This window comes from Delphinapterus leucas, chromosome 7, assembly GCF_059928025.1.
Source record: "Delphinapterus leucas isolate spDelLeu-1000000601 "Yukka" chromosome 7, BTC_Dleu_Yukka2, whole genome shotgun sequence".
In the NCBI taxonomy this organism is placed as follows: Eukaryota; Metazoa; Chordata; class Mammalia; order Artiodactyla; family Monodontidae; genus Delphinapterus; species Delphinapterus leucas.
The window spans coordinates 1,302,882-1,313,781 of record NC_143135.1 but is presented as its reverse complement, the minus strand read 5'-3'; the positions used below and the strand labels follow the sequence as shown (position 1 = coordinate 1,313,781).

General features: G+C 66.0%; 1 protein-coding gene across 1 annotated transcript; it reads left to right on the top strand.

The window, feature by feature from the left end:
- The first annotated feature begins 236 nt into the window (after positions 1-236).
- Positions 237-9,833, top strand: CTSD (cathepsin D). The gene is made up of 9 exons (XM_022565307.3): positions 237-405; positions 2,513-2,672; positions 4,573-4,696; positions 5,165-5,283; positions 6,692-6,918; positions 8,034-8,156; positions 8,526-8,670; positions 8,768-8,866; positions 8,947-9,833. Exons 1-9 carry the CDS (start codon positions 335-337, stop codon positions 9,112-9,114), a joined length of 1,236 nt encoding a protein of 411 aa, XP_022421015.1. The 5' UTR covers positions 237-334; the 3' UTR covers positions 9,115-9,833.
- Positions 9,834-10,900: the final 1,067 nt, after the last annotated feature.

Below are 10,900 nucleotides of genomic sequence, written 5' to 3'. Positions count from 1 at the left end.
TGTCCAGGGGGGTGGTCCCAGGCCCCGTCCCCTTCTGCCCCGGCCAGGTCTCGGTAATTGTCGGGGGGGGGGGTCAGGGCGGGGCCCGAGTGGGACAGGCGGCGAGCGCACCCCCGCCCGCCGTGCGCGGGCCCGAGCCGGACAGTCTGTTCCGGGCCCGGGGTCGCCCCGCCCCGGCCCCGCCCCGGCCCCGCCCCCGCGCCGCCGCCGGCGGCCCACGTGATCAGCCGGGGCGCAAACAAGCCGGTCAGCTGACCCGGCCCGACTGCGCCGTCATCCCGGCTATAAGCGCGCGACCTCTCGGGCTGTCCGCTCCGACCGGGTCGCCGCCGCCATGCAGACCCCCTGCCTGCTGCTGCTGCTCGCCCTCGGCCTGCTGGCCGCGCCCGCCGCCGCGCTCGTCAGGTGAGCCCCGCAGCTCGCGCGCCCCGGTGACTCCCGGGCACCGCCTGAGCGCCCGCGCGGGATGCGGCTCTGCCGCCCCCGCGGACTACTGCAGGGTCCACCCTCGGGCGGGGCGGGGGGACCTCTGCAGGTGCGGGGCTCGCCCAGAGTCCCCGTCAGCCCCGCGACCCTTCCTCTCTACCACCATGGGGTCGGCCTTGGGGGGACCGGAGGAAGCACGAGGGAGGGCGGCTGTGACTGGGAGCCGACCCAGCGACCCCAGGACAGGTAGGGTGGGAGCCTGTACTCAGGGCCCGCTCTCGGGTGGAAGTAGGGAAACCGAGGGGTAGGCCCAGGAGCCCGCTGAGCCTGGGCAAGTCATTTTCCTGCCTGGGGTCCCCTTTACTAGATGTGAACTGGTTGTGGTCCCACCTGGTGTGTCCCATGAGATCTTACCATAGGTCCTGGGCCGGCTGGGAGACCCTCTGGACACCAGGAGACCCACACGTCCCGGAGTCCACAGGGAGTCGGCCTAAGGAGTGGGTCGGGAGAACGGCCCAGCTGGCACCAGGCTGTGGGCGGCTCCCCCCACCCTGGGGCTGGGGCTTTGTCGCAGCAACACCAGCTGCCCCCAGTAAGGACCATGCCCTCCTCAGGCCTGGGGGGCTCCACTGGGCCCAGTGATTCCACGGACTATCAGTCCTGGTCCAGGGCTGTGCCATGCTGTGTCAGCTAGGCGGAGGGTCCCCCCACCCTCCCGGCCTTGCAAGGCAGCCTGCTCGCGCAGCAGGGGAGGGGTGCGGTGCGCCCACCCCTTCCTGCCCCTGCCCCCACCCTTGCCCCCCCACCCCCCGCGGGGCCTTTGTGCTCGGCAGGGGCAGGCATGCTTCCACCTCTGTTGTGGGCCTTTGCCTGTGGGCAGGTGGGTGAGGTCTCAGGGCTGCAGGAGCTGGCTGGGGCCAGAGCGGACTGAGCCTTGCTGAAGGGCTGGCTTGTGTGGGCTCTTGAGTGGGCGCCTGTGTGCGCTGTGGCCTGGGGGCGAGTAGTCCTAGCTGGAGCAGCTGTGGCGGAGCTCCTGCAGGCCTGAGCCTGCTCTGGCCTCACCCCCAGGCCCTCCCCCGGGGGTGGACGGCAGTGGGGAAGGAAGCCTGCGGCCTCTTGGCAGGGCAGCTGAACCCCAGCCCTTCACATCTCCCAGCCCTATGGGACCAATGACACCTGTTTCCTTAGTTGCTGGAGGGCGTGTCCCTCCCTCCCCCCAGGCAAGAACCTCAGGCTTTTCCAGCCTATCCGCTCTTAGGCAAGAGGTGAAAGTCCCATCTTCCTGGAGCACACCCTTGGCCTGCTAGGAAGAACCAGCTGTGACCTTGAACTCTAAGATCCCCAGGGCTGGGAAGACATTTCATCCAGTAGCTCTGTTTGGTCTGGTGGCTCTCCTCTCCCACCTCCTGGGGTGGGTTCAGACCCCTGGGGAGCTGGGGATGGAGAAGGGCCCCTCACTCTGCTCCCTGCTGACAGAACCCCCTGCTCCCTCCTGCTGGGTGGGCCACCCAGGCTGGCGTGTGTGCTGGGAAGGGTGCTCCAGGCGGGGGCACTGGGGCTTGCGTGGAGGAAGGCAGGCCTGGAAGCCCCCCGCCTCCAGGGTCCAGGCGCCAACCTTGCCCCCTTTCTGCCTGTGTGGGGAGAGAGCCGCTGGGCTCAGTGCGGCCTGGGGTGAGGACTGCAAGGAAACGGGGTCATGTGAGGGGGACTGGGGGTGGGCAAGGAGAGCTTCTCGGAGGGGGTGGCCTGGAAGTCCCATCTGACAGGCAGGAGGTGGCCACCCCATAACTCAGATGGGTAAACTGGGACCATCTCAACGTGGGGTCTGCGTGGAGAGTGGCAGGTTGGGCCAGAGGGCCAGGCAAATGGGACTCCACGGAGGGCTTTGGGCAGACGTGACAGGTGACCACCGACACCCTCATAGCCCGCACTGGTCAGAAGAGACCAGAGCGGGCCCAGAGTAGGGACAGTGGGGTGCAGGTGTCTGGGGGGGCGGTTGGGCCTCCAGCTTGGATGTGGGTGTGGGAGCCTCCAGGTGGGGTGGCAGCCAGCCGGCCCTGACGAGCCCGGACCCCTGTCTTGACAGGATTCCACTGCACAAGTTCACATCCATCCGCCGGACCATGTCGGAAATGGGGGGCCCCATGGAAGACCTGATCGCCAAGGGCCCCATTTCAAAATACTCCCAGGGGGTGCCCACTGTGACCCAGGGGCCCATTCCTGAGATTCTCAAGAACTACATGGACGTGAGTTTTGGTGGGGGGCGGGTGCGGCCAGGGGCTGGGGGAGCAGGTTGACTACGGACACAGTTGTAGACAGGGGCTGGCTCTTAAGGCAACTTCTGTGAGCCAGCGTGGATTTGGGTGAAATACTCGTGTTTTCAGCCCCAGTGGTTTTGGGGGCTTCGGCTGCATGGTATGGGGGAGGGGCTTCTGAGCCATGCCCTTCGCCATGGGTGCTGCCCACAACCCCCTCCAGACTGAGGGCTCTGACCTCCCGCGTCCTCCCCAGCTCCCCTGCCCGACCTGGTCCTCGTCCCGGGGGGCTGAGAGGGTTGACTTGCGCGGCCCTGGCACCTCCCTGACGTCTCCCCCACGTGCCGACCCCCATCAGCTCAGAGCTGGGCCGGCGTCTTCATCCTGGCGGTCTTCCTGGGGGGAGCTGCGTCAGCCTCTACGGATGAGGGCGCTGGGCACGGCACGGAGGAGCCCAGGATCGGGCCCAGGCCTGCCTGAGAGTCTGTGGGTGGGGGCCTGGGGGTCCCTGAGCTTGGATCGCCTGTGTGCCCAGGCGGCACTGACTGCCCTGGAGCTTCTGTGCTCTTGCCCATTCTGCTGGAAGGCCTGGGGCAACCTGTGGCCCAGTCCCTGGGCCCTACCTTCCTCTTCGGTCAGCGGCCAGCCCTTATGCCCACTGCCCGTTGAGGGGGAAACAGGCTCAGAGGTGGAACATTCTGGAAGCCAAACAGCAAGCTGGGGCCAGGTCTGGGCCCCAGCCTGGTACCTCTGGGGCTGCCCAGGTGACATCCTCTTTGCATCCCCCGCCCCCGGGGTCTTGGGGAGCCAGCTCCTTGCTGCCATCCATCCTCTGGTCCACTTAGGGTTGGGACGGGTGGCCTTGCCCTCTGTCCTGCCTGGTTGGAGCCCCAGCCGTGCCAGGAAGCTGTGGCCTCACAGGCATGTGATCAGAGGGGCCGTCTGCCTGGGGCCTGACGGACCAGTTCCTGGTTCCTGTCCCCCCAGTGCGCACGCGCACATGCACACACATATACACATACATTCACACACGCACACACGCACATACACACGCGCACATACACATACACATACACACAACGGAGATTTGCTGAGTCATTCTCTGACCCCCCGTCCCCCCCCTCCCCCAAGTCTGGCCACTTCTGTCGGGTCATGAGTCAGCACTGGAGGGGTCGGAGCCAGAATCCTGCAGCAACGGGGGAAGGGAGTGCCCGGGAGGCAAGGCCCAGATGACTCCAGACAAAAAGGCCCACGTTCTCTGACCTGCGAGAGGGCCAAAGACGGGGTTTCCCTGGGAGGCTCCAAGGGTCACGTGCCCCCTTCATGCTCACCTGAGCCCTTGGTCAGCACCTGGGCCTCCCCCGGGGCAGCCTCTGCTACCCTGTACGCAGGTGGGAACACTGAGGCCCAGAGCAGTGAAGGCAGCGTGGCTGGCAGTGAGGGATTCAGCCTGCGCCCTCGGCCACCTAGATCCCTCTGCCTGGGGGCCCTCCAGGCTTGGCCCCGTGGAACCTGAGGCCCCAGAGTCAGGCCCTGACTTGACCCTCACGCTGGGAGGAGGCCTTCCCTCCTGGGGCCCTGGACCCGTGAATCACAGAGGGTCTTCAGGCAGGCATTTCAACCCTCTCGCGACACTGACCCCACTTGCACATGGGGTGGTCGTCCCCCAGCTCACATGGTCAGGCAGGGGCGGGGTGGACCCCAGGGGCCCTGGAACCCGAAGTGCCCATGGGTACCAGGACCGAGGGCTCGGGAGGGGCAGGTGGGGGTGGGCAGCCGAGGCAGCAGATCTGACCCTGGGCCCCTCCCCTGGCCTGGGCCTTCTCTGGGCCCCGTGGGGAGGTGAGGGTGCCCCTTGCCCTAGCCCTGACAGAGCCTACCTCCCACCCAGGCCCAGTACTATGGGGAGATCGGCATCGGGACGCCCCCGCAGTGCTTCACGGTGGTCTTCGACACCGGCTCTTCCAATCTGTGGGTCCCGTCTATCCACTGCAAACTGCTGGACATCGCCTGCTGTAAGTCAGCCTGTCCCATGCCTCTCCCTAGTGGCCAGAGGGAGACCGAGGGCCGGGCCCAGCCCCTGCCTGCCATGGACGCGGGAGGGTAGGGGCCCTGGGGAGGGACATGCAGCCCTCCATCCCTCTCCCGCATGCGCTGTCCCCGCGGGCGCTAGGGCTCAGCTGTCCAGCCTCAGCCCACCTCCTCCAGTCCTGGGGCGTAGCGGTGGGCAGGCGCAGACCTCTGGTGGCCCTGTCCTGGCACCTCTTGTGGGCAGCTCGCAGCTCCCACCTCTCAGCCACACCAGACAGGCTTCCCTCGCTGGGGTCTCCACCCTTGCTCGCATCTGGGCTCGGACCGTGGGAGCCAAGGATGGAGCGAGTTGGGAGGGTGGTTGGTGGACGGGCTGCAGCAGGCGGTTGGGGGTGCCCAACGGGTCTGGTCGTGGCCCGGCGGGCAGCCTGACGGGCTTCCGGCCGGTGCAGGGACCCACCACAAGTACAACAGTGGCAAGTCCAGCACGTACGTGAAGAACGGCACATCCTTCGACATTCACTACGGCTCAGGCAGCCTGTCCGGGTACCTGAGCCAGGACACCGTGTCGGTGAGTCCGTCTCTGGGCCACTCCCCATGGAGGGGGTTCGCCCTCTGAACCCCAGGGCAGGGGTCTGTGCCAGCTCCCCAGAGGGGCTCTTTAGTTCAGGAGGCGAGCAGTGGTCAGCTGAGCGAGGGGCCTGGGGGTTCAGCTTGAGCAAAGGCCCAGACGTGGGGCAGCTCAATGTGGTTGGTGGCGAGGAAGTGGGACGGGGACGGGGTGGACGTGGTGGACGTGGTCGCGCGTGCGGGCTGGGTGACAGCTGGGAGATCGGAAGGGAAAGTGGGCAGAGAGCCACTGAGGCACAGGTGTAAGAGCGCCGGGCAGGGCTCTGGGACCAGGATCCCCGTGGGTGATTAGTGGTGAGGCCCCTGGCCACAGAGCCGGGTGGAAGAGCCAGTGGGGAGATGGGGTCCCGTGCTGACGTGTTGGCTTTGAGGTGCCGTTGGGTGATGGGGTCAGGCATGGCCGGGGTTCCTGCAGCCGGAGCTGCTGGCAGAGGGGCACCTGCAGAGAATGCTGGGCGGGAGTGGGCAGCAGCCGGGGTTGCTGGGGGGCAGGGGGCCCCTGCAGGATGTGCCCACCTCCCCCGGGGAGGGCTGAGGGGCCCTTGTGGGCTCTGCCCGGGCCCCTGCGCCTCTCACGAGCTCTGGGGCGGAGCTGCTGGGGCCAGGCCGCAGGAGGGGCCCGGGTTGGGACTTGTAGAGGAAGAGGAGCAAAGCAGAAGATGGTCCCCTCGCAGCCCCCAGCCCCGGGAAGGCCGCGTACGGCAGTACTTGGATGGGGGAATGGCAGAGGCGTGGGGAGAGGGTCAGGGGCACTGTGGTTCCCTGTGGGCCACCCCTCCCCCTCCTTATCTGCCTGCCCAGGTTTATCTGCAGGGGCCCCTCCGCCAGGTTCTCTCTGGGCCTGAGATGGGATGTCACCCAGCACGTTCCTCTCCTGGGTTCAGCCCCAAACAGCCGTTTCTTCCCACATTCTGTGCCCTGTGCCGTCTTTATCTGCAGCTCCTGGTGGTGGGGGGGGGGGGAACCGGGGGGATGTGTGGCCTTGAGTCCTGGGTCGGGTCACGGGTTCCCCAAGGGCAGGAACAGGCCAGAAGGGAGAGCTGTGGGTGGAAAGCCTGAGCTCATGACCCCACCCTCCCTACTCCCTCCGTTTGCGTCTATCCTTGAAATATTCCTGCCAGAGTGTGGGCCCCGCACCCCTGTTGTCCCCACCTGTGTCCGGCCGGGGTTGCCAGCCCTTTCTTCTGGGTCCTCTGCCCTTCTTGAGTCTCCTGTGTGCTACCTGACAGGCACCGACTGAGCTGGGTTTTGTAGCCGTGGCTGCCCTCGCAGGGACGGGAGGTGGGTCCAGCGTTGGGCTTGGCGGTCCACGTGGCCCACTGACTCCTCCCCCCCGCCGTGGCCCTCAGGTGCCCTGTAAATCAGGGTTGTTGAGCCTGGGCAGCATCAAGGTGGAGAGGCAGACCTTCGGGGAGGCCACCAAGCAGCCGGGCATCACCTTTATCGCAGCCAAGTTCGATGGCATCCTGGGCATGGCCTACCCCCGCATCTCCGTGAACGGCGTGCTGCCCGTCTTCGACAACCTGATGCGGCAGAAGCTGGTGGACAAGAACATCTTCTCCTTCTACCTGAACAGGTGGGGCAGGGCGTGGGCCGGGTGGCCGCTGCCCTGAGCCCTGCTCATGGTCACCGAGCCCTACGTGCCCCCCCCCGGGGTCTGACCCCGGGCGTTACTGGCGGAATTCCAGCCCAGAGCCCTCGGCCTGGCCTCTGTATGGAAACTGCCTTCTGTCCTTTGCTAGGTCAGTGGCAGATACTCAGCAGCTTGGGGCCAAGCCACCTGCTAGATGCTGGGGTGCAGGTGAACAGGTGGGGCCGTTCCCCCTGAGTTCTTGGGTCCAGGGGAGGCAGACGAGGTGCAGCGGACCCGGGAGATCGGCCAGGCCTGGGACTGGGGACGGGTGGCCCAGCGCTGTGACTCCCCGGGTGATGGGCTGAGGCAGGAAGTGGCGGGGGGATGGCTTGCAAGGGCAGGGCTGAGGGTGCGGAGGGGCACTGGAGGTGAGATCTGCTTTCCACACAATGGGTTTTGGAGGTGACAGGAGGTGGAGGCCACAGTGGTGGCGGAAGGACAAGTTGAGCAAGGCGTTTCTGAGTGCTGGGGACAGCCGGGCAGACGATGCTGAGCTCAGAGTATTAATATAAGTGTAAATAAGAGGTGGGGAGAGTCAAAAGCTGAGATCCGAAGGGGGAGCGAGTCATGGAAGGATCTGGATGGAGGACATCCTCGGGAGCAGCAGGTGCAAAGGGCCTGGGGCAGGAACAGCTGGCTCAGCTTCTCTCAGGGTTGCCGGCACCTCCTGGAAACCCTTGGTTTTTCTTCCAGGCAGGTAAGGTCCCTGCTCCTGGAGCTGTTAGCATTCTTGTTCCCATCTGCCTGCTGGCCTGACCCTGGCCGTCCTCAGCTGGCAGACCAGGAGCCCAGAGGCCCAAGCAGGATCTCTTCTGCTCAGGATGGGGCTTGGCCTGCGGTCCACACTGGTTGTAGGATCAGAGCCCCTCCCCCCTTCTGGATACTTCCACCCCTGCCCGCCCAGGAAGAGTCCTGCTCTGGGGCACCTTCTGAGATCGATCCTCCCATCCCTGATTTCTGACCTGGTCCCAGCCTGTGCCTATCCATCCAGTCCTCAGGCTGGACACCTGGTGCAGGGGTGGGCAGGGCAGCAGACTCGCTCCCTCCTTCCCCCCCAGGGACCCAAATGCACAGCCCGGGGGTGAGCTGATGCTGGGCGGCACTGACCCCAAGTACTACAAAGGCTCGCTGATCTACCACAACGTCACACGCATGGCCTACTGGCAGGTCCACATGGACCAGTGAGTACTAGGTGGGGCCCCTCCCTTGGCTCCCCAGGGGGCATGGCTTGTGGGGACCCCACCCCCGGCCTCGCACTCAGCAGGGCCTTGTTGGGGTGGAGGGGGGCCGGGCTGGGTGGGCCTGGACCCTGTGTCCCGCCAGTCCTAGGTGCTCTGGCCACCTTCCGGTGCCCAGCCGAGCTCTCGTACCCGGGCTCCAGCCAGTGTCCCCTCGTCCACAGGCTGCCTAGGGGACTGTTAACCCTGCTCTTGGCTTCTCCAGCCACCTCCCCTCCCCTCCCACCCAACTCTTTGCTCGGGCTGAGTCCTGCAGTGGGGGCGGGGTCTCCAGGTGGCCCTGGGAGGGGACTCACACCACCTCCGCTGCAGGGTAGACGTGGGCAGCAGCCTGACCTTGTGTAAGGGGGGCTGTGAGGCCATCGTGGACACGGGCACCTCCCTCATCGTGGGCCCCGTGGAGGAGGTGCGGGAGCTGCAGAAAGCCATCGGGGCCGTGCCGCTGATCCAGGGCGAGGTGAGCGGCCGGCGGGGCCCGGTGGGGAGGACGGGCACCCCAGGCCGCCGTGCCCCTCCCCCCCCGTACATGCAGCGTCTTCTCGTCCCCCCCTTAGTACATGATCCCCTGTGAGAAGGTGTCCAGCCTGCCCAAGGTCACCGTGAAGCTGGGGGCTAAAGACTACAAGCTGTCCCCAGAGGACTACACGCTCAAGGTGAGCTGGGGACTGGGGGGTGTGGGGCGGAGCACATCCAAGGGCGCGGCCTGGGTGGTGACCTTCGTTGGCCGTCCCAGGTGTCGCAGGCTGGGAAGACCATGTGCCTGAGCGGCTTCATGGGCATGGACATCCCCCCGCCCGGCGGGCCGCTCTGGATCCTGGGCGACGTGTTCATTGGCCGCTACTATGCTGTGTTCGACCGCGACCAGAACCGGGTGGGCTTGGCCGAGGCTGCCAGGCCATAGCTGGCTCCCTGCCCGCTGGCAGAGTCCGGAGGAGGGTCGAGGAGGAGAAGGCCTCACCCCTGCCCTCCCGGCCACCCCACCCCGCCTCACACTCGCACTCACAGCACAGCTCTCTGGAGGCCGCCCGGGTTCCGTTCTGTGGTTTCCCCCTCCCTGGTTTCGGAAAAGCTGCCTGCTTGTCTGTCTGTCTGTCTGCTGGAGGGGCGGGCCGGGGGCAGAGCCAGTGGGTGGCTGTGGTGCACAGGCTCCTTTCTCTAACTTGGAAGACCTAGCCCGCTGGGCAGCTGTGCATCCTAGGACCCCCAGCCCCGGGGTAGTTCCCTCCCCAGCCTGCACCTCGGGGGCCTGGCCACCCAGCACCGTCCAGCACCAGGCTGCACTTAGTCGCCCCTCCGTGCAGCTTGGGGCCCGGCACCCTGCACTGCGGCCCCCACCCGTCTGCCCTAGACCCTGCGAGGAAGGGGCCAGCTGAGGCCTGAGGATGAGCTGGAAGGAGCTGGCAGGGGTGGCAGGGGACAAAAGCTAGTCCTGTGAGACCTCGGTGGGGTCATCCTCCATCGTGGGGCTTGACTCCATCGTGGAGGACATTGAGGGCGTTCTCTGGCCTGGGGGTGGGGTAGGAGGGGAGGGGGCTGGTGCCGGCCTTCCCTGCAACTGCCCCCTTCTTGAGTTGCCGGGAGCAAAGTTGGCATGAAAATAAAATTTGTCTAGGCCTCTTACTGTGTGTCGGCATGTTTTGTGCTTGGTGGGGAGGGTGGTGGGGAAGGAGCTGGTGTGGCTGATGCCCTGCTGTCACTTCAGAGGGAGGGCTGACCCAGCTACCCTAGGGTGCACCTCTGGGGTTGCCCCGGGCCTGGCTCACAGACCCAGACCCCAAGACTTTTGCCCCCTGCCCAGCCTCGTGGCCGAGACACCTATGGTGGGGGACTGGCTTGTATGGGGGCCTGGAGCAGTGATCAGCAAGGTGGGGCCCAGCACAGGGCTGCTTATGTGAGTACCTTCATGGAGGCATGATTTTCAGGTCCGGGTGAGTGTCCTCCATGTTTACTTGGAGAATGTTCCACCAGCAGTGGGGCCCCGCAGTGTTCCCTGATCCCCCTGCACACATGATTCCAGCCTAGGAAAGAGGCCTGATGGGGCTGGTGGCACCTGGGCAGCCTACCTCATCTGGGCCTCCTCACCAGCCCCTGGAAGCCGTATCTCTGTATGTGAGCCATGCCGATGCTGGAGCAGGCCAGCCTGGGGTCCTGGGTTTGCAGGGATCCAAGTTAGGAATCCCCTCAGGCCACAGTGACTTCCTGGCTGGTCTGGCCTGTTTGGTGGGGGTAGGCGGGGGTGGTCAGAAGCAGCTGCACAGCCAGGGGGGTTTGAGGGATGAATAGGAGTTTGTGAACACTTGGTGGTGGGCAGATTCTTCAGGAATGGGTAACTGGAACCCACCCCCTGCAGGTGTAGGGGTCTGGCTGGTGTGATATTCGTCGCTATCCTGGTGCCTTCTCAGCCAGCAGGGCTGTGGCTGTCACTGACCTGGCCCCAGGGGGCCCAGGGGCTGCACCCCAGAGCTGAGCCCTAGCAAGCGCCTTCCAGAATTACGAGAATCGTGAACACGTGCCCGGTGTTGTCTGCACCTGAAACTCGAGCTGGGAGCCGGCAGAGCTCTGCAGGGCTGCAGGGTTTCTGGGGAGCCCAATCAACGCTGGTGTCTGGGAGGCCCGCAGGACAGGGCTGCCAGGGACGACGCACCCCTCCCCTCACCCCCTGCCCGTTGACCATCCGGGGCCTGCTC

Excerpts from the sequence above, each read along its gene's own strand:
- CTSD (XM_022565307.3), top strand. The coding sequence starts at position 335 with ATGCAGACCCCCTGCCTGCTGCTGCTGCTCGCCCTCGGCCTGCTGGCC. Across the intron at positions 406-2,512 it reads CCCGCCGCCGCGCTCGTCAG|GATTCCACTGCACAAGTTCA; the intron begins GTGAGCCCCGCA and ends CTGTCTTGACAG. Across the intron at positions 8,867-8,946 it reads CAGAGGACTACACGCTCAAG|GTGTCGCAGGCTGGGAAGAC; the intron begins GTGAGCTGGGGA and ends TGGCCGTCCCAG.